This window comes from Sander lucioperca, chromosome 20, assembly GCF_008315115.2.
Source record: "Sander lucioperca isolate FBNREF2018 chromosome 20, SLUC_FBN_1.2, whole genome shotgun sequence".
Lineage (NCBI taxonomy): Eukaryota > Metazoa > Chordata > Actinopteri > Perciformes > Percidae > Sander > Sander lucioperca.
The window spans coordinates 528,537-551,444 of record NC_050192.1 but is presented as its reverse complement, the minus strand read 5'-3'; the positions used below and the strand labels follow the sequence as shown (position 1 = coordinate 551,444).

At 41.2% G+C, this 22,908-nt stretch overlaps 1 protein-coding gene across 2 annotated transcripts; it reads left to right on the top strand.

The window, feature by feature from the left end:
• The first annotated feature begins 295 nt into the window (after nt 1–295).
• On the top strand, nt 296–3,201 carry LOC116042122 (microsomal glutathione S-transferase 1). Of its 2 annotated transcripts, none has more exons than XM_031288258.1 (4): nt 296–397; nt 736–868; nt 1,183–1,274; nt 2,920–3,201. In XM_031288258.1, the coding sequence occupies exons 2-4, from the start codon at nt 752–754 to the stop codon at nt 3,164–3,166; spliced, it is 456 nt and encodes a 151-aa protein (XP_031144118.1). In that variant the 5' UTR covers nt 296–397; nt 736–751; the 3' UTR covers nt 3,167–3,201. The 2 variants fall into 2 exon arrangements, with proteins under 2 accessions (XP_031144118.1, XP_035852172.1); XM_035996279.1 differs by having other exon boundaries at nt 339–397; nt 747–868.
• The last annotated feature ends 19,707 nt before the right edge of the window (nt 3,202–22,908 follow it).

Below are 22,908 nucleotides of genomic sequence, written 5' to 3'. Positions count from 1 at the left end.
TAAGTTATTGTTACATTATGTTGTTAATAAATGTTTTAAATTTGACAATGTAGTGTGGTACATTGCGAACAAACGTCAGATATTATATTGCATAAAAGTCTTGTCTAAAAATGGCATAGCAATCTGTGCTTTAAAAAAAATAAATGTAAAAATTGAGAATCGAATTGAACCGTGACCTTAGAATTGAAAATTTAATCAAATAGAGGATTTGGAGAATGGTGACACCCCTAGAAGAGATAGTTTCTTTACTCATAGAACCAAGGTTATCTTGTAACCAGATGTTTTTTTGCTGCAGCAGTTGTAGTTGTCCCGCCTCCTGAAATTCCGGGTGAAGGGTCAGTTTGTTTTTATGCAACAGACCCAGACTTCCTCCACTTCTGCAAAGTCACCACAGAATGTAAGTTAAGCTGTTAAACTATAAATGATACTATATATTTTTGACATTATCATATATATATATATATATATATATATATATATATATATATATATATATATATATATATATAATGATGTATACATAATTGGCTTCTTTAGAGTGTTACATCTTACGGAGAGTATTTCCTTCTCCACTATAGGTATAAGGCACAAATACACTCTGATCACACTTTTAGAATGATACTAATGCTACGCTCTTGTCGAAGTTTTGTGGCAGCTGAAAGTTTTTCTCGTTTTGTTTAGGTTATTTCTTTGCAGAAACAGGATGTTAAACTAAATTGCGTCTCTTCCTCTCAGTTGTAAACCAGCAGAGATGGCAACGCTGATGGAAGATGAGGTATTTAAGGCTTTCAGCACTTATGCAGCTATTGTCATTCTGAAGATGTTGCTGATGGCGCCCATGACTGCATACTACCGCATGACCAGAGGGGTAGGTAGCAAGCCTTCGCATCTGTTAAAACAAGTCTGATTTACATTAGTTTTATATGATTTTATAGAAGGTCCCAGGGTGTGTTTAGACCAGAATAAAAAGTCCTGTTCACAGCCTAACTGAGGCACACGGCAGGTTGCCAGGTTGTAAAAGATTGCCAAGAAAGAAAAACAAAATGTTTCTAAAGGCAACCAATTAAAAAGGAATCACTTAATTAGATGTATTTAGTATCTAACTTCTGCACTGCAGACTTTGAGTCAATGCATGTATTATATATTTTCTATATAATATGTATGTGTATGTATTATATTTAGGCTTTCTCAAACGAGGAAGATGTGGCCCTGAAGCCTGCAGAGGAGAGGAAGAAGCTGCTGAGAACCCATCCAGATGTGGAGCGAGTTCGAAGGTGAAATGATCAACCCCCTAAACTTGAAGTTATGGTTTGATACACTGGTAATACTCAAACTCAATTCAGGTGTTGCATTAAAGATTTCTGGACATAAAAACAGAATCACATTCTAGAAAAGGCTGAGAAATCCTAGTTACGTTTATTATTAAGAAGCTAAATAATAATGTAATATAACACTTGATTCTGATCAATCACAGCACTCTATGGTCTGTTAAATCTGTTTAACGGACTGTTGCTACGTATAACAGACGATTGCTAAGTATGTTGCCATGGACGGTCGTAGACACTGGCAGACCATTTTTAAATCAATAAAATCGATTCAATATTTGTGCTTCTAATAGCAGATGTGTGGACCCAGGTCACATGACTTGGACTCAAGTCACTAATTTGATGGCTTTAAACTCCACTGGAGAAAATCTGAAAAGACTTGGACTTTAACACCAATGACTCGTGACTCCACTTGGACTTGAGCCGTTTGACTTGATAGCACTTGACACATTTCCCCAAACTCAAAGATTAAAAAGTATGATATTTAAATTGTGTTTTACAAATAAATGAATTTCCGTTCCTTTCCTGAATCTACTAAAGCTATTAAATCCCAGAAACTAGCTTTTAAAGTAAATGGCTACGCGCTGCAATCTGCTAACGTTATAGCAGTGAAATTGTGGTAATAAGTAACAGAAAAAGCACAACTCTGTGGGTGAATGAAACATCAATGTTGTTTTTTTTATGCAAAGTGTTTTAGAACTGCTCCAAACAGCTCTATTGTAGTCCAGCCTTTACTTCCGTGACGAACATGCGTCACTTTGTAACACACGTTATAATGCTCATCTAGCTGCTAGCATGGCACACCCTCATACTCTGCTTCTGACTGGCTAGTAGTCCTTACCTAGGTACTGTCAGGGCACGCCCTCATACTCTGCTTCTGACTGGCTAGTAGTCCTTACCTAGGTACTGTCAGGGCACGCCCTCATACTCTGCTTCTGACTGGCTAGTAGTCCTTACCTAGGTACTGTCAGGGAATGCCCTCATACTCTGCTTCTGACTGGCTAGTAGTCCTTACCTAGGTACTGTCAGGGAATGCCCTCATACTCTGCTATGACTCAGACTTGCCTGTCTTGACTTAGGACTTCAGTGAAAAGATTTGACACTTACTTGTGACTTGCAAACCAGTGACTTAGTCCCAACTCTGGCTAATAGCAACAGTGCTAACAGAGCATGAGTTAGCTCCATGGTTAGCTCAGTCACCAGGGCCACCTGGCTTCAACCAGAGAGCCGGGCTCATCAGCGCTAAAGTTAACTGTCCCGACCGAGACGCAGGCGTCATCAGCAGGTAACCCCCGTATATATAGCCATGCAATATGCCGTAATAAGCCAGATAATGTAGAGAGAGCCGGTCATTATTGCAAAATATTGCAGGACGTCTTGAATTAGCCAGAGAGGGTTCAATTCTCAATAGTAATAAAATACATGATCCTTTACATTGTATAATCAATGTAAAGAATCCTTATCGGAAAGATTATTAATTTTCAGTTTCAAGACTTTCCATGGACAGTACGGTATGTTGTAAATATGTAAAACAAGTTGCCACATGTCCCAACCGATACTGCTAGATGTTATGTGTTATCTGTTTGTTGTGCAGGTGTCACCAGAATGACCTGGAGAGCGTTGTTCCCTTTGTGATGGTCGGCCTGCTCTACGCGCTGACTGGACCTGAGCTTTCTACTGCTCTGCTTCACTTCCGCGTGTTTGCCGGCTCTCGGATCTTCCACACCATCTCGTACGTTGGCGCTCTGCCTCAGCCCAGCAGGGCCCTGTCCTGGACAGCAGGCATGCTGGTCACCTTCTCCATGGCTTACAGGGTGCTTAGCACCGTTCTCCTCCTTTAGAGACAGCATTGGACTCTAATAAAATCGTATCTGTTTGTTACTAATTAACTCTTGCTGCAGCTATCTATGAGCTTGATCATTAAACATCCTTAGCACTTATGCTTTGCATTCCCTGGAACTATTTTCATTAGTGCTGTCAAACGATTAAAATATTTAATCGCGATTAATCGCATTAATGTCATAGTTAACTATTAATCGCACGTTTTTATCTATTATAAATGTCCCATTATTTTTTCTCATTTTAATGGTCTCATCAACATGGAAAAGTGGATCGGCTTGCTTTGTGCAAATGTGCTTCTGTCTGAAGTCATCCATTGTCGCCTGGCTTTGACGAGGGGGCGGAGAATTGGCATCAGCTGTGTGCTTGGCCATCAAGTGGTATTTCAGACTGGACGTGCTGCGATGATAGCTCAGTTCACAACGACAAAACACAGATCACTTTGGTCTTGTCAATGGAACCATTTGGCAACTTTTTAAAAGTAAACTTTCCATTCAGAATCTTATTGGCATCCATTTCAGCATCTCGTGCTCGCCATCCACTCAAAATGTAACGTTAGCCTACTACTCTTTGGCCGGCTCGCAAGCCCAAACAAGTGTGTGCAGTGTGCCTGTTGTTTAGTTTCCGGTCTAGCTAGATCCGGTGTGGTGTTGTAGTTTTTCTAACGTTACTAGTTGTGACAGCATGTGAAAAAAACTACAAAGTTTGCTAGGCCAAAAAGAACGTTAATCTCGCGATAAAAAAATGTATGCCGTTAAACTGACAGCACTCATTTTTATAGATGGAAAATGTATTTTTAATAAACTTTTCTATCAACTTTGTGTCTGGGTAATGACTTCTCAAGGTAATGGAATGGAACAAGTGCTAAAACTCAATGTGACTCTGATTCACTTAAGTACAGGTGTTCAATCTGGCAATGGAGAAGGTCATTCATATACAATGCTTTAAAGGTGAAATTCACCCAGTTACTTCAAACATAACAGTATGTCTTATGCAGTATTCAGACACTTCAAATGAAGCCAGCCAAGATAAGAATTGTGTTCATTTTCACTTTAAAATGGTTGGAGTACCAGTGTATTAATATATGTAATGTAATATATACCTGAGGCTGAATTGTTACTTCATTGGCAACCCCTAATAGTAAGTGTTACTTCCGCTCAGGGCAGATTACAAAACCCCAGGATGAATGCCAGGAAGTCTGCTCTTTGGAACTGTTTTTGCTGCTCACGATGACTGTGCGAAAAAACAAGGGAAGATGAACACGTCATGTTGGACCACAGTAATAATTGAAATATCTCTACTCTTGCACTTCATTTCAGCTTTATGTACTTTGTTGTGCTGGTCCCTGTATAAATCTACGGTGAATGACATGCTGGGCCAGTTGGTCCCCCCCCTTTGATCAACCTGCAAAGGATATTAGGATAATGTGAGCACAATATAAACCAAAGCTTCAGCATCTAAACACTAGAAATTGACACAGGTCTCCTCTAATACAGTAATGATGAAGGACATGCTTCAGGATGTATATGAAACACACTGACTTGTTGTTTTAGGTGTCCGTGGGGTCCTGGGGTTAGGGTTAGGGTTAGGTGTCCAGGTCATCTAGCCTGGCCTCGTCTACTTTTAAATATTGGCCACTATATCTAATAGCATAATGCAGATCACAGGTCAGCTTTCTTTCTGTCAGGTAAGTATGATGTAACTGAGATGATATGTTACACTGACATGTTTGAGATCATAGTAGCATTACATATGTATGTCTGTTATTCTCCAGTGATTTCTTACAGAGAGAGAGACTTTTCTCCCCAGGAAAATGCACCCACAAGTTGTTTGTTCAAGCAGCAGTTACTATCCATCTTAACGTTTACAGTGGTGGCGCCCTCCAGTGGCCATAGTAGTTATGACAGGCGCAAAGCAGGAAGTCGTTTTTTTTAATGATTTTTTTTGGGCAGTTGGCCTTTATTTGACAGCTGCCTGACATGCAGCAAATTGCCATGGGTTGGACTCAAACCCTGGCCGTTGCGGTGAGGACTGAGTCTTGGTACATGAGCTACCATGCCGCCCCAATGGCGTTTCGCTGCGTCAAGGTTTTTTTTTTTTTTAAATTTTTTATTTACGGAACAAACAGAACAAATGGAACTGCGTCACGTTCTGCTTCCAACCTATTCTCACAGAATTCTGTGAAATGAACACGGATCGCCGAAAATTCCGTGATGGGCCACGGAAGAATTCCGTTAAATAAACACGGCCCCTTAATTTAGGGAAAAGGTCATGGGTGAGCTTACGGTTCCGTGATACGCAGGAAGAACGAGACGGGTTCAGGAAAAGGTCGTGGGTGGGCTTACGGTTCCGTGACATGCAGGAAGAACGGGACGGGAAAGAAGAAAGCGACTTTAGGAAACTTGACATGCGGGACATGATCCCTGGTCTCCTGGGTGAAAGTCCTGTGTTTGACCCATCCACCACCCCAACCAACCTCCTTACGCGGAATTTCGGCCTTACATAGTACTCACTACCGTAGTCACTCTTAATGCTACGTCATTCTCATTGACTTTACTTTGGCATTGTTTTCCGTGGTGGCCACACGGAATTTTCACACATTCTGTGCCACCACCACGTAATACGCTGTTAACAGTTTGTGATCATTTCACGGAATTCTGTGCGACCAGACTGTGTGCTTCACATGCGTAAGCAAATGTGAAATAACGTAAAAAGATTAACGGATTGGAACCCAAACCACAAGCTTCTTCTAAGTTGTTTTAATGCTTAATGCTTCACTGTTGTAAATGTTTATTACTGTTCTTGTTGAAAGGGGACCTTGAGTGTCATAATAGGTGCCATTAAATAAAATATATTATTATTATTATTAGTTAAGTGACAACTGAAAAATAAACAATTGTTGGCATTTCTTCTTGTTGGTAATTACAATGTTAACCAAATAAGTGCATAAACCAAACACTAAGGGGGATTTTCATTTATTAACAGAAATAATTTCTCTTAGTGTTGTTTTCGTCAACGAAAATTATGACAAAATATCGTTGTCAACGAACCTTTTATCACGTGACGAAAACGAGACAAGGCGCAACGTATGCTGGTCATGTGACGATGACTATAATTAAATCTATAATGCAATATTGTTGACGAATAGAAACGAGACTAAATGTGGTTTACAAAATAAAAACGATGCTAAAATGTCTCTTCATTTTCATTGACCAAAACGAGACGAGATGAAATGTTATAACGTTATTTCGTCTCATTTAGTCAAGTTATTATTATTATTTTGCAGTATTTCTGTTCCCTGTGTCTGACTTCAGGGTCTGCATCAGGTCGCACTGCGCAGACACAGGCGACGTTACTTCCTCCAGCCCTGTTGCGGCATTATTTAATTTAGAAGATGCAGCGGTGAGTTAAAGAGTGAGACGAGCGTAAACGACAACAAACTAAATGAAGTCTGACACAGAGAAAGCTGGGACCGTGGCCGGCCAGCCGGAGTTCGTCTTTGGGAGAAAAAGAATAAACATCTGGAAAAACGTTCATTACATAGAAGTGGAAAAGAAAACTGAATGTGTTGTGGAAAAAGATGGGGAGAAATGCTGCCACGAAATGAAAAGGAAAAAACACCACGAACCTTAAGAGACATCTCAAGCCATTCCATAATGAAACTGAGGTAAGTTAAGACATTAACGTAACGTTACTTTTTATTTTAGAAAGATAATGCCAACTCATGAAGCTGTGGTTAATGTGTCTCATTTTAACGTTAGCTTTAGACGTTAGCCACTGGAGCTGAAAACGACTGAGACAAGTGTGTGTGTGTGTGGGGGGTGTGGGTTCTTAGTTCCTACCTGACTGACATTAGTGTGTACTAAGCATCCCTTGTTGGCCAACATTTTGGTTTTGGCTATACTACTAGGTACTTCTACTATATTGACTGGATTAAATAGAATTGCATTACTAAAAAGAGACTAAAATACAATTTTCATTGACTAAAAATAGACTAAATCTCATCAGTTTTCGTCGACTAAAACTAGACTAAAATAGTCATGGATAATTCTGATTAAAATAAGACTAAAATGCTCAGACGTTAGTCAACTGAACCTTGACTAGACTAAAAAGAGTATGAACAAGACTAAAACTAATAAAAAACTAAAATGACAGCTTGACACAAAGACTAGACTAAAACTAAAATCACAACAGGCTGCCAAAAACAACACTACTCTTAGACAATAATAGCACAGAAAAGAAAACATCCACATCCACACGTCAGCAGCTCAAACATTGCAATTGTAATATTTTCTTTCTGGAAATAAAACTGCTTGTTGTCTTGTCCTTTTATTTCTTCCTGATATGAAACAAAACGTTTTAAAAAGCTACACTGTAAGAAAAAAATCTGTAGAAAAACGGGTAATGTCCTGGCAGAAAATGACCAGTACCTTTTCTGTTAAATTTACGGACATTTCTGTTAATCCAAAAACAGAACATTCTGTAGATTTACAGTGTATCCTCTGTACCTTTAGACAGACCTTTCTTTTCATCCAAAAATAATAAAAATACGGAAAAACACCTGTAAAACATCATTACAGAACATCCCTTAATATTAACACAGTATATTCTTTCTACGGACTTTTCTAACAGTGTATTGGTACTTGTATTAGTATTATACTATTATTGGAAATTGCCGTATCATTTATTTGACATCCTGTCATTTTAATGGAATAGGGAATAGCCCTTGTGTTTCCATTAAGAGTAATTCTCCACATTTGATTTAAAGTTTTTAATTATAGCAGACTGAAAAACCAATGTATGAGTTTTATTTTATCTGTACTTTTAATAACATTATAATAATACATTTTGGGGTTCATTATTCATTTCCTTTATTGACTAAAACACAGATAAAAAAGAATCCTATTTTGATTGCCTCAGCAGCTGATGTCAGAATGAATAATGTGTAATAATGTGCTGCCAACTGATAAAACAAACACACGCAATGAAGACACGTGAGAAGGAGCTAAACATTGGGAGATATTAAAGAGCAGTTTCTAAAATCCATAGTTTATGTTTCACACTAGACGTGTGTTAATTACTATTCTACATTCAGAGGAGCAGGAGTATTCACATTCAGATATATTGCTGTTGTATTTGTGGCAGACAGAACGGAGCAGAACTGACTGTGAGGCGTTGGAAGCGTGTGTGTCCTCCACTAGAGGGAGGCATTTTAAAAGTCAACTGAGTTGCTCCTCATTAGGAATCATTTATGGACCAGGTGCAGCTCATAAAAGCGCTTCAGCTCCAACAATTAACTTCATTTGCTGTGCTGCAAACATTCCCCTACATACCCCACAATGCAGCTTTTATTTCATTTCCAACTGAGCACAAACACTCAAACATAATTACGCTAAGACTAAATGCAAGGAACAACAACAGCTTTAACCAAATTTGCTAACATTTGTATACAGAATAGTTGTCATCAGCAGATTCTTGCTTGTGTTTGCTCTTAGGAAGTAGAGTGTACCGACTTGTTTGGATGTGTCAGCTGCTGATATGATGAATGGCTCACGCTTCACATGAAGGTGACTGGCTCCTACATGGAGCAGTGAAACCCATGGGTGGGCACTGTAAATAGTAAAGGGAAATTACCATGAAGGCTGCTTTGGGCGGTTGCTCGTCTGCATTGGGTCCTGTCCCTGTATAAGTACAATAGTTTTATGGGAGCTCATTTGTTGGGGACCCTTGGCCCTCCAGGGTCTCTCATTCCTCAGACAAGCCAAGCATTTCACAGCTCCACCTTCTATGACTAACAGGCACAGGCACACCCAGTACGCCTGACTCAGGCTGCATGCACTGTAGGCTGAACTCTGTCTGCAACATCTCACATCGATTACACTATGCACATATGCAACTGTTTCGCATTAGCACAATATGTTTTAGACATTCTGCTGCTGGATTGTGTTTTTTTCTAAAAATGTCAGCATATTAATATTGAATGTATCTGCAGATTGTTTGGTGTTACACTTTTCAGTTGGATATTCTGTCCATATACTGAAGTATGATTCAGGTTTGGCTGAGGTGAGACAACTAAAGCACATGGTTAAGATGAAGGAAATAAGTTAGGGTAAATAGCAAATGTGTCAACACAGACTTGTAACAGACAGGACGTGAACCATGACATACTCGGGTACCACAAGAGTTCATGTTACATTTTTTGAATCCGCTGCTTATTTCCACAAGAGTTGCGCGACCGTCTGCACAGGGGGGTCCACAAATCTACTCCACTCTTATGCTGCTGTCCACCTCCACCTCTGTTCTGGAGTATGTCAGGTCTCTTCTACTCATCCACTGCCTGGTCTCCACACCCTTTCTCTATGTTGCTCTATAACATCACACTATTTCCTGTTTCATCCCGGAGTCATTTAGGAGGCAAGCTTGCTATCTGTATGGATCAGCCCTGTCTTCTAATAATGTTCATACAGGCTACAATTCATTAGAAATGGCAACACAAAATTGATATACTATGCATATCTGCTAAATGTTCACTGCCAAAGTGTTTTCTTAGTCTTCCTACAATATCCACTCCAACTAACGCAACTAAAGTCTGAGGTTGTAAAGGTTCTGTTTAGGGCATTTAAAGCATGTGCTTAAGGTAAAGGAAAGAGTGTACTCTTATGAAAGTTAATACTGCATTTCAGCTGACATAATGAATGTGTTTTTAACAGCTAACGACGTTTCCATTGACCGTCTCTACGAGCACAACATGGTAGCCTAAAGCTAACAACGGTGTGGTTTACACTCCACCATCCACCACAACCTTCTCCCTGCAGTCCCTGCATAAGGATATGAACATTCTTTTGGCAGCAATGCGTTTATTCCAAAACCCATTTCAGGAAGCTAATTTACAGTGCGTTACATATTTTGTTAGAGACAGGGTTACTATGGGTACACACAGTATGTGCATGTATGTCTCTGTACTGAGGATATTCATGTATGACAGCCTGATTAGATACAGTAGTGTCTCCAGTTGAAGATGTTCCCTCTGTGTGCGTCTGTTGGCTTTGCTTTGTGTCTGCGTTTCATTAGCTGTCATCCACACGCCTAAGATCTGCCCTGAGCCTCATTGTTCAGCTGGTTAACTACACAGCCGCTTCATTAGGCACAACTTCAAAGTCACACTCCACACCGGTGCTGAGGTGGGCCAGATATTTATATCGTACAACGGCACCCAAGGTCCTGAAAAATTAATGAATAGTTAGGCGGAATCCAACTCACGGCTGGCGGAGAGAATTAGGAATCAATTGGGTAACACCATGTCGACATTTTGAGATTCTTTACTCTCTTTCTTCTCAACATTGGAAGACATGGTGCCGTAGAATGAGATACAGCATGCTATCCTCCTGAATATTTTCAGCATTAACGACCTACAGTAATCTTGCTTTTACCCAAGCTTCTACCAGCGGTTTTTGCTGTGCTAACGCCTACAGTACACATAGGTACAACATGGGCAAGGCTACGACTCAGCACTACATATAGAAATACCCACCCTGACATATAACACAATATACAGTCATTAATAGTGAACCGATTCAAGCATAGGCAGCTAATCTGTTGGTGCATCCAGGCCCGAACACCCATGTGCACCAGCATATAGTCAGGGCCAAATTTACATTCCCACCCAACATACGCTGCACAACATTCATCCAGCACACAGCTGTAACACAAGTAAAGTCAATGGTAAGTAAGTAACAAGTCAACCTGTAATATGTAGTAGCTGTGTGTGCCTGTGCTGTGTTGATGGTTAATCAGTTCATTGTGTTCAGTGACATTAGATAGGCTATTATAAGTTAGGCAGGCCCCTATACTGTTATGTTGCATTCTGTATGGGTGTACCATAGCAGTGGTGTCTCACACACACCGTGATGTTGGATTGTGCACTTGGCCAATCTTCTCATATAACCCTCTCTAATGTGTGTGTGTGTGTGTGTGTGTGTGTGTGTGTGTGTGTGTGTGTGTGTGTGTGTGTGTGTGTGTGTCGCTATTAATTTCCTATGATGCTGAAATGCGTTTGACTACTTTTTCCAAATCTGTATATCAAGTCATGTAGGCTATGGTTATTTCAGGTTTATTGTGTAAATGTTTTGAGCACCCATTGGCAGAAACATAGTTCATCGCCTATGGATTCAAAGCCTCAGTATCATATACATGATCAACCTTCTGGTAGAATAGAGCAGGCTGTGTCCAACAATTGGGTTTCTGCATTAATGTCTTGGAGGAGAGACTGTCTGAAAGTGTTCACTCTTATCCCCATTTCAACGATTCATTGCACGTCAAGAATATACACTCAATAGACACATGGGGTGCAGGGTGGGCTAATTTTAAAGTGTTGCCGCAGCTTGAATTTTTTGTCTGCTAGTTGGGTAGACACACACACACACACACACACACACACACACACACACACACACACACACAACAAAACCCAGCAACGACGCCTGCCTTTCTCGCGAAGGCAGCAAACGGACTAGTAAGGAGTTTACAACTAAGTTAGTGGAATAATAACGGAGGACAGCAGAGTTAGCAACTGAGCTAGCAAAGCAAAAGTACAAAATAGGTCAGTTTGTGCGTCAGTCCAACACAAAAATCCAATCCACCAGGAAAACAAGACACGTAGAAAGCAAACGACAAACTACACAACAATAACACAGAACCAAATACACAAGGTAAGAAGGGTAGGAATGAGGGACAGGTGACATGAGGGCTGATGAACAGTTGGACCACATCAGGACGGGGCAGACAATCACAGAGGCGGGAAAACACAAGGCAGGAAGTAAAACAAGACCCAGGAGAAAAAGAGAGACTACAAAATAAAACAGGAACCTGAACAAAACCCAGGATCACAACAGTGGCAACAAGACAACAAGGACTGATAACAAAAAGACAGGCTGGTGAGGGAAGACATACAGGGCACAGCTAAAGAGACACACGAGGTACACACAAACAGAAAACTCACACAACTAATGAAACAGGAAACCCCAACCTAGAGACAAATACTGTCACATGGTCTAAAATATACTTGAATAAACAGAAAGTGTGAAGGCCACCGGCCGCAGACCAGAACCGTGACACATCATACAAACTAGTTAATTAGTAGCAGCCTGAGGCTTTCAGTACCTCTTGGTTGGAAAACATAATAAATGAAAGTAAATGTTAATGTGTTACAGACAAAATGTAATCATTTGTGCACATAAATGAAAGTAAAATGACTGTTATAAATCTACATGGTAGATTGTAGATCGATCACGGTAGATCTACAGGTCGTTCATCCCGGCCGCTGTCAGACTCTACAACACCTGCACCACCTGATAATGTTGCAGTTTTCTGTTCCTGTTTCAATTACCCACCACTCACCATGGCTCTATGTATATCTTTATTGTTATTATCTGTATTTATATTTTTCCATTCTGAGTACTTACTTTTTCAATATTATTTATATTAATGTCACACTTCAATATCATTTATATTATTGTTAATTACTTTTGCTATGTTATTTAATTACATATTATTCAATCTAATTTCACGTCAATTACTTACTTAGATTACAATATTTTTCGTACTATGACCACCTCACTTTACTTTACAATTCTTTTTATATAATGCCACTTTACATTCATTCAGTACTTTTTGCACATTGTCTGTTGTTTTGCCTGTTGTTTGTTTGTTTGGTTGTTTGTTGGTTTGTTTTTATTGTGGAAAAACTGTTGCTGTAACAAGTGAATTTCCCCATTGTGGGATGAATAAAGTATTATATAATCTAATCTAATCTACATATCAGATACTGTTTTGCAAGGGCTGTACTCAAAATACTGGAGCAGGGTGAGATCTCACAGACCGCTCCCCGATATGTGAAATACTGGGCTTTCCATGGCCACATGCACTACAGAAACATGTACTACAGTAACATGTACTACAGTAACATGTACTATAGTAACATGCACCACAGTAACATGTCCAACAGTAACATGTGCTACAGTAACATGCACCACAGTAACATGTCCAACAGTAACATGTGCTACAGTAACATGTACCACAGTAACATGTCCTACAGTAACATGTACTACAGTAACATGTACTACAGTAACATGCACCACAGTAACATGTACTACAGTAACATGTACTATAGTAACATGCACCACAGTAACATGTCCAACAGTAACATGTACTACAGTAACATGTACCACAGTAACATGTCCTACAGTAACATGTACCACAGTAACATGTACTACAGTAACATGCACCACAGTAACATGTACTACAGTAACATGCACCACAGTAACATGTACTACAGTAACATGCACTACAGTAACATGTACTACAGTAACATGCACCACAGTAACATGCACTACAGTAACATACACCACAGTAACATGTACTACAGTAACATGTACTACAGTAACATGCACTACAGTAACATGTACTACAGTAACATGCACCACAGTAACATGCACTACAGTAACATACACCACAGTAACATGTACTACAGTAACATGCACTACAGTAACATGCACACACACAGTGGCTTCATTCTCTTCAAGAAATGTCCTTTGACTTAATGATTCCAGTAGAAACAAAAAGGCATAAGGCATTATGGTAACAACACATTTGTGTACTTACAGGGATTGATAAGGCCTGTGCTGACAGATATCAGCCAAACTACAGATGGGCCAAATAAAATGAACTGTATTGTGGGACAATCACTGTCACGTCAGGAATGCTACGTTTGAAGTGCCCTTCACTTTGTCATCTTCCTAGAGCAGATGTTCTACAAGACTCAAAACACGGTGAGGATTACTTTATAGTATGCAGTTGGAACATAATGACAGAGATGATATTCTAAATCCTCTTGAATTGTGCTTAAATGTCATTTGGTGAATCCCTTTTAGGGCAGGCTGAGTTTGGTTAGGGTTAGGTTTGAATGACCTTTGAAAATAAAAACACATCTCAGCCTCTCTGACCTCAAAACCTTTACTTTCCATCGCCACATTTTAACAAGCCAAGACAGCCTGTTTCCAGCCGGTCTCCTCCTCTTCATTACTTCCTCGTGGGGAAACGGATTTCTCTCACTTTTACTGCACAGAGCAGCATTTGCATTTTAAGACATCTTACTAATTTAGAAAAGATGTCATGAGCCTAGGCTACCCCCCACACACACACACACACACACACACACATAATCCAGGCTGACCCTTCCAGCCAGCTGACTCCTCTCCATGTTTCAGTCGGTGGCTGAGTGGGCTGGGGTCAGCACATTGCTTATGCTGATCCTACTGATTGGAGGTGCATTGCAGGTGATTACCATAAGCAATTTAAATGTTATTGATTTAACCTCCTGCATGCTGTAATTGAACACAGTGGCCAAGCACCCAACGTTACTCCCCCACCTTCTGATTCTCTTTTTCATTCAATTTCCAAGGTTTTTCTTTCTCTCATTCCCAGCCTTTTTCAGCACCCTGACTTTTTATTATTTCAGTCTGTTTCCCCTCCTTTCTCTGCTCACAACATGTCTCTGCGTCAGGCTGTATCCTCAGGCCAAGAGAAGTGGTGGGAGCACCAAGAGCCAATCAATAGGCAGTCTGTCATGGTAACAATGGACATGTTCAATTAACAACCAGCAGTGGATAATTTACAGTCTCACCGCCATTACTTTTCCATTGTGTGTGTGTGTGTGTGTGTGTGTTGGGGGCTGGGGAGGTGGCACACAAAACTGTGTTTTTTTGTATTCATAAGAATCATTTTCTGATAATTCCACTCTTCAATAGACCGTCATTACTAATCACCAAACTAAACACAAAAGACCAATTTCTTACTTAATTACAATTTGGCTGTTTTTAGATAACAGTGTGATTGTAAATTACAGAGAGGAATTGACAAAAAAAGGCCATTCTTTCATTAAAATATTCCTAAATCTGTTAAATATCTTCCTCATTATACAGAGCCACAATAGAGGACTAGATTCAGCGCTCAGATCAATTAATAAATGGAGAAAACTCCACCTGGGAGACACACTTGTGCATTCTCCATTTTTCATCACGCTCTGTCATTCCTCATGAGGGATCACAATTTCTTGTTTTAATATTTTAGTGTTCTAACTTAAGCTTCAGAATTCTCTCCAGGTAACATACTAGATCATCTTGACATTTCAAAGTACTGAAACCTTTGGAATAAAGTGTTTTTTATTAAATTCTATTAACATAATTTATGCTTGTCAGGCACCCCACCTCAGTGGCAGGCGAGTTGGGGCTGTGGATAGACTGCACCGCCATATTTCATCCTCTGGTCCTCTCAGGTGGAAGACTGGGCTGCTAGGACACATGTGACACAACGGTGATGATTAGTGCGGGAGACAAACTGCCCAGCACTCAGTGTCATCATTCACCTCCTGCTTGAGCATGGCATCAACCACAGGGAGTGTCTGAGGAGGATTAATACATAGCTCTTCATTTAGCTATCACTTCAATAAAGGACTGTACAGAAATACATTGTGTTCACTAATCAGTCAAACTTCTCTGTTCAAATGACCAGATAGTCTATATCCACGATGTTCCACTTCCGGGATTGCTCCGTTGCTGCCATAAATTCCGCCGGATGTCCTTCTTTACGGCCTGATGTCCCGTCCCCTTCCTCTTTCTTTGTGTTGGTGTTCTAACCTCCGGTGGATTTGTGAGGACTATGGTTAACAGCTCCTCAGATCTCTGCAGGGTAAATCCAGACAGCTAGCTAGACTATCTGTCCAATCTGAGTTTTCTGTTGCACGACTAAAACAACTTTTGAACGTCCACATGTTCCACCAAAACAAGTTCCTTCCCAAGACTATGGGTACGTCCCATAGCACTTAAATTGACACGGGTGAGACGCGAGGAAATCATCTGAGGAGAGAAGCAACGAGCAAATGTGTTTTAGAGAGATGAGACGTCCTTTCCTCTGAAGCGTCACATAACTACGTCAGCTGTTTGGGCAGATTTAGCAACTCCTTTAACTGCACAGCTTCCAGGAAGGCTGCTCTTGTTTTTCCTCGGCTATAGCTCCTTGGTGATCCCTCCTCGATGCTCGCTCCTCGGGGCAGAAATAAGAGCTTTGAGACGGCCTTCACTGAGGAGGGACAGAACAACTTCTGGTTCAGCCGAGGACTGAGGAGTCAAGGAGCTATCAAATAAGGGGGATGAGATTTTTAAAGAAATGCCAAAAAACCAGAGCACATTTTTTCAGGACTAGCCAGACCTTCCTCCGCAGCGCTGTTGAGGAAGGTCTGGTAATGCAAGACTACTCCCCCGCCAAATCTGTAGACGTAGAGAGGCGACCCTCTCGTCCACCAGCCGGGGGTTTGTGAGTATCCCCATACCCATCCAGCGCCTCACACCCTGGGCAACTCTGGAGAAGAACAACACCTATTCAGGAGTACGGTTCCACATTAGTCATTTAGATACCAATGCATGGGGAAAAGGGTCCAGGTAAAAAAATACCAAAATTACCCCCTCGTAAAATACTTGATCAGTGTCTTTCTGCATCAGATACCGACCGACAAAAATCACCCTTTAGTGTCTGTATGGAACACACCGGGCAGAGCAGCAAATTGACCACGGTGCTGTAAGACAACGTAGTATTAAGAGAGACAATGGTAGAGAGTAGTATGAAAGACCAAAATTCTGCATAGGAAGGCTGGTTGGGGGGGGGTCAGTGGGTCAAACAACACAGGACTTTCACCCAGGAGACCGGGGTTCGTGTCCTGTTCTTGCCCCACGTGTCACTGAAACGTACATTTTGTAACCCCACCCACCATCTTTCCCTAATCCTAAGTGGTTTTACCCTGCACATTGAAAAATGACGCCAAGGGTCCAGACACAGACCGTCAAAAAGTGACGCCAGGGGGTCGTGACCAAGCGTCAGTGTTTGACGAGTTGGGAGTGAGAATGTGTTGGATCTTACTACCAATATTAGCTGCTCTGTTAATAACATGAATGTTTAACTGAAAAAAATGTAAACCGAAATGTACAGTGTTGTTCTGTAAGCCGCTAGCTAACCACTAGCCACTAGGGTTATTTATACAGTGAGTGTAAACACTAAGACACTGCAGCGCTAACCTGTCCATCTCAGCCAAGAACAGAGAAATGTCATGCTGAGTGGAGTTATAACTGAGCACTCTGATGTGTGTAAAGGTAACAGCCGTGCATAATGCCACTGCTGGCACGGCACTGGCTGGCTGAGTCCTTCTTGAGTCATGCTGTTAGTCTAGGAAGCGCTTGATATGATATGCAGCAGAGTTTTCTATAAGCGGAGCACGCATTTTAAATGTCAATATCGCAATATCATGATCGTGATTAATGTTCGATTAATTGTGCAGCCCTTATGTAACATCTCAATGGTTTGTATATCCAGTTTCTATTTTTGAATGATGTATACATGGCATGGAGAGTAATTTTCTTTCACGTCTTTGTCGCCACTTTTTCTTTGATGTTGGGTAGGTGTGTCAGCAGCTGGGACCACCATGGGGTCTAACAGGGGGGTGGGGGTGGAGCCTTGTGCCACAGCAGGGGGTGGGGTCAGGGGCTTGTTAGACATTCCTGTCAGGAAAAACATCACATACTCATCATCAGTCTCATTTCGCCAATTATTTAGAAGGCTCTCAAAGTCCCTAGGTCCCCAGGTTAACCCTGACTACATCCAGCTGCCCATTTAACCCAATAAGCATCATTCCACTGGGGCCAGTCTGTAGTCTGTTTTCAGCTGGGCCTACAGTGCAGCAAACCAATGCTCAGCTTTGCAGAGGTGCAGCATCAACATGTTTCATGGCACCATTGGGTTAACCTGTAAAAACATATCTCCACTAGGATATTGGCATTGGATAAGAGAGGAGATTACAATTGCCTCATGAATACTTGGCTCTTGTCTTAATTGCTATTCTTTTCAAGTGACATTATCTATGTGTATGCAAGTGTATGCTTCCTTTTATTGAGTGAAAGTGACAGACGTTCAAAATCCCATCAGCTTGTTCTTGCAATAATTACATACAAACCTCCTCCCTTCGCTGCAATAAATGTAATCATATAAGCAATGCCTGTGATTAAAGGGGCTATATGTAACTTTCAGTTTCTGTTGATTCTAGTGGGCACTTTGGAAAAAAAGGTAGTGTTTTTACCACACCTGCTGTCCTAAAGATCTTTTCTTTACAGTACTGTATTACTGTTAGCGTTACTGGGAGGTCATATAGTTGCAATGAATGTGTTGCTCAGACAGAAAATCATTCATTTACAATAAGAGAATAAGTTACACATGCATCGTTGCATTTCAAGTGTTGCGTACGGTAACTCAGTCTACTTTGGATGTATCCTGAGCTAAACCGGGAATCACTGTCACTGGGTCACAAGCCACAGCATTAAGAGATTGTTGTAGCAACCACTGAATAATAACTTAGATTAATATAGCACATTTCATAAAACCCACGGACGCTTTACACAAGTAACGTTACAGGGGGACAAGGGACCAGAAAATAGTAGGCCAACACAAACATGGTCTGAAATAAAAACCGGGAGCTGAGGGCCAATTCAGGGACGGTTTTGAATCATTTACTATCCCGTAATTGTCTCCAAAGTGTGACTCAGGTTCCCCCCCTTTACTTTCCCTTTTATCTTTTAGTTGTTCTTGGTTTCATTTCCTTCTTTCCTGTGATGGTCCTGCCCCAGTATCAGCCATAACTACAGCAGATAACTTCTACAATAACATTAAAATACAATTAGGTCTATATAAAGAGACCTACTACCTGCTACCTTTTATCTGGCTAGACACAATACACCGAAATCTGTGACCCGTCAGAATGTGTGCTCTGTAGCGTAATAATAAATAATAATGATTATTTGATGATTATTTGATGATTTAGTAATAAATCATTAAGTGACTTTGCGGAAACAATCTGACTGGGGTTAAAGGCATTAATAAAAACTATATAAAAAATGTCTTGTTTGCTGTTACACATTATTTATGATCATCATATAAAAATTACGCAGTTTCACAAAGATTTAAAAGTAACATATAGTAACTTTAATAACACATGGCTGAAACTCCAGCAACGGGGGCATACCGTGAAGTATTATGAAGCAAACTGCATCCAGGCCATTCAGGCGGCCTGTTTGGAGTTAATGACTACTGTGGGAGGAAAATCAATAACGTGGAGGGAGGCTAATTAACTCATAATCATTCTGCACCATTTTAGCAAGACATACATGTTGCCATTATGAGAAGCCATGTTAATAGATACATCTTATAATACATCTAATAAACGCTTGCTTATCAGCTGCTAGATGTTTTTGTAGAGAATAAGTTTCCATAACGTACCAAGATTGCATTTAAAGCACTTATGTATCCGAATGTTAGCAACATATTATCACTATCATTGTCAGCAACTGTCAACAATCCTGTAAAATCGCCCACCAATTACTGCCACGCAGTCTGCTTGGGAAGAACCAATGAAATGCCTCCTTGCCCCGCTGCTTGTACTCGACCCCTCCAGTGCGAGCCTGAACAAACACCTGACTGCTGGACAAGACAGCAGTGGACTGGCTGCAAGGACAGGAACTCTTACCTCCAAAAAAAATGCTACATAAAGCATAATACAATAGAATGCAGCTCATGTAGAGATGCAAAGTAGGGCTGCATGATATATCGTTTGGACATTGTGATGTGCACATGTGCAATATAGTAACATTGCAGGACATCTGATGTAAATGCCACAACTGTTTTGCTGCTTGATTCAAAAAGAAAACTTGCACAGTTCTCATTTTCCATGTCTAATGTTACCAGCTGACAGCTGCCTTTAAGACAGTCGGCCATGTGGGCAACGTGTGTATGTGACGTAACAGTACTCCAACAGGTTTGTTATGGGAAGTGATGCTCTCTGTGTGTAGAAAAGTACAGTAAGCGGCAGCTGCCGCAGACACAGTGATGCACATGCTTTTCCATGGGTAGTGAAGCTCCAGTAGACAGTCTTTTATGTTCACTGCAAGGAAGGAATAAAGGAGCTGATTGATGCAACGTTATCACGACGTCTCCCGAACATTCTTCACCGCAGAGTTGCCAGACTTAAAGATAGTTGCCAGCTATGAGCCAGCCAAAGCTAATTGAGTTAGGTCTGTCCCAACTACAGTTCGTTAAGCTAGAAACGTAACACTATTGTACAAGAAGAAGTCTGTGTCTGATATAACGTAATTTGACGTGACATGCAGGCTCTGCACGCTCAGCGAACCACCAATCACAATCAATGTTGGTCAACTTATGAAACAACCAAAGCAGGCCCTGCTAGTCATCGATCACGAGTGAGGAACAGGAGGGGAGCAACATCAGGGAGCCACCTTATTTAGGGTAAGCAGTCAATGAGTTGACAATCAGTCAATGAGTGACTTTGGCTAATTAAGCAATTGGGCTCGTTTTGTGGGAGGAACGTGGATATGGACTAGAGGTAGACACGTCAGTAGCTTCTTATTAATATTATGATTTTGCTTGCATTTGTTGCATTTCCTTAGCAGTGTAGGGGGATTGTTCACTAAATCACTAGATGAAGCTGCCTCCACAGTTGACCTGAGGTTGCATGTAGACACATGCTACTAGTTGAAGCATGTAAACGCCTTAGCAAGGGCAGTATAAGTGTCACAAACATGTATTTCAGTTATATTACTGGTGTATCTCTTCAGAGAGAGAGGGTGGAAACTGGACCGGTTTATTAAGTGATTCAAGAATACCCTGGAGAGGACAGCAGTTTATCACAAGGCAGACATACATGTGAGTGATGAATGAGAGGAAAAAGCTAGCCTCAACAGCGTCAAGGCTCCATGTCACAGAGTCTCCATGTGTTTGGATCTCTACTGAAGGGGTGAGCAGCACTCTTCCAAAATATGTTCCCTCCCTGGTGTCTTGATAATGGTTGTGGAGAGCACAACATGTCATGTTGTCACAGAGCATAGGGTGTTGATTGCTTAATTGTATGATGCAGTACACTTGTATGGAAGGTTCTGCATTTGTTAAGCTTTTCCTCATATATTCTGTTTTCTTTCCATTAATATAACATGTCTGTATATTGACTAAAAAATGCATTCACCCCTTCAGGCCATTTCGAGTTTCAGGTTAACCCAACCGTCCCAAATGCAGAAATATAGTACACTGTGTTCATAAACCTTTGCCAGGCAGTGTGCTGTGCCTGAGTTTTACTGTAAGACTTTTCTTAGAAATAAGTAATGGGTGATGTCATCATTGCAGGTTGCTCAGTGTCTGTGCTACAGTGATGTAACTGACTATTATAGCAGTTTGTATGTGATCATTTCAACATTTCTCCAGGCCGAGGAGGCGTAGACAAATCTGCTCCTTGTAGGCAAAGACTGAGTACTGGAGGATGTCGGGGTGTTGGTTGTGTTGCCAGCCAGCCCTTTGACAGATCAGATTGTAAGGATGAGTGGGGGAATCTGTCAAGGCAACATCCCTCATACACTGTGGAGATGTCACTGATGCTGCGGGTGGGACAATCTTGGGAAAAACAGAGCTGCTAAAGGTTTGAGCCTGCTGGCAGAACTGGGATCTGGAAACGCAGCACGAGGGAGAGAAAGATGGAGACAAAGCCTAAAACATTGCAAACAGATTTATTTGGCCTGTGCGTGGTGTGCTATGGTTTTCACCCTGTGGCACTCCAAATCAATAATTGAACAGAGCAAGGATAATAGCTACTACACACGTCATACACCGAGCATGGTGAGGAAAAACTCATTTGGAGGCTAAATAAATGGCTGTTAGTGGTCCTGAGTTGCTCATCACCTGTCTCTTTTCTGTAGGATGGATGGAGACGGGTGTCCGTCGTAAACATATTAGCTTGTATGCTGGGATTCTGTCAATGCTTTACATGTCCCCCAACACATAAAGTACTCATCTGTTTCCTCTCCCACTTCCTGTCACAATAACTCTTAAAGCTGGGCTGGATCCCTCGTCCCACAGATTAGAAAAAGCAACCCAGTCCTGGAGCCTGGTGACATAGCTGCTTTACTGTGGTCATAATATAATGAGATTGTAAAATGCTGGTATTAGGAGGCAGGTACATTTGTGGATCAAGACAGCACTGAAAAAGATATGCTGAGCTGTTCAGGGATGAGGGAACAGAGCTGCTGGGATTTATATATGCAGGCACAGACTTACAGTTGTCAGGGCAAACTGGGGCCTCAGGATGCAGGATTCAGACAAAAAAAAGGGTTTTATTGTACAACGGTGGTACAAAACCAGGAAACAGTTTCCAAAAACACTGGGCAAAGGCAGCGTCAAAAACAGGCAGTGGTCAAAATGGTCCAAAAAAACACTAAGCAGAGACTCAGGTCAATAAAATAGGCAGAGAGGTCCAAACACACACTTACTAAGCACATGGGGGGAGGCTGAAACGCTAACAAAACACAAGGGTATGAGGCTACGTTCAGACTGCAGGCAAAAGTGGCCCAAATCTTTTTTTGGGGTCAAGTGACCAGGTCAGACTTCTTCAGAAGTAGTGGGAACACTCAAATCTAGCCCAGATCTGATTTTTTTCAAATCAGATTCAGGCCACTTCCATATGTGGTCCTGAATCAGACCCAGGTCAGATTTTTTTCAATGCGGCTGCAGTGTGAACAACCAAGGCGGATTTAGTGCAACTTTTACCTCAATAACCCTCGCTGCACCCTCTCTCCCCGCGGGGAGGGGCGGG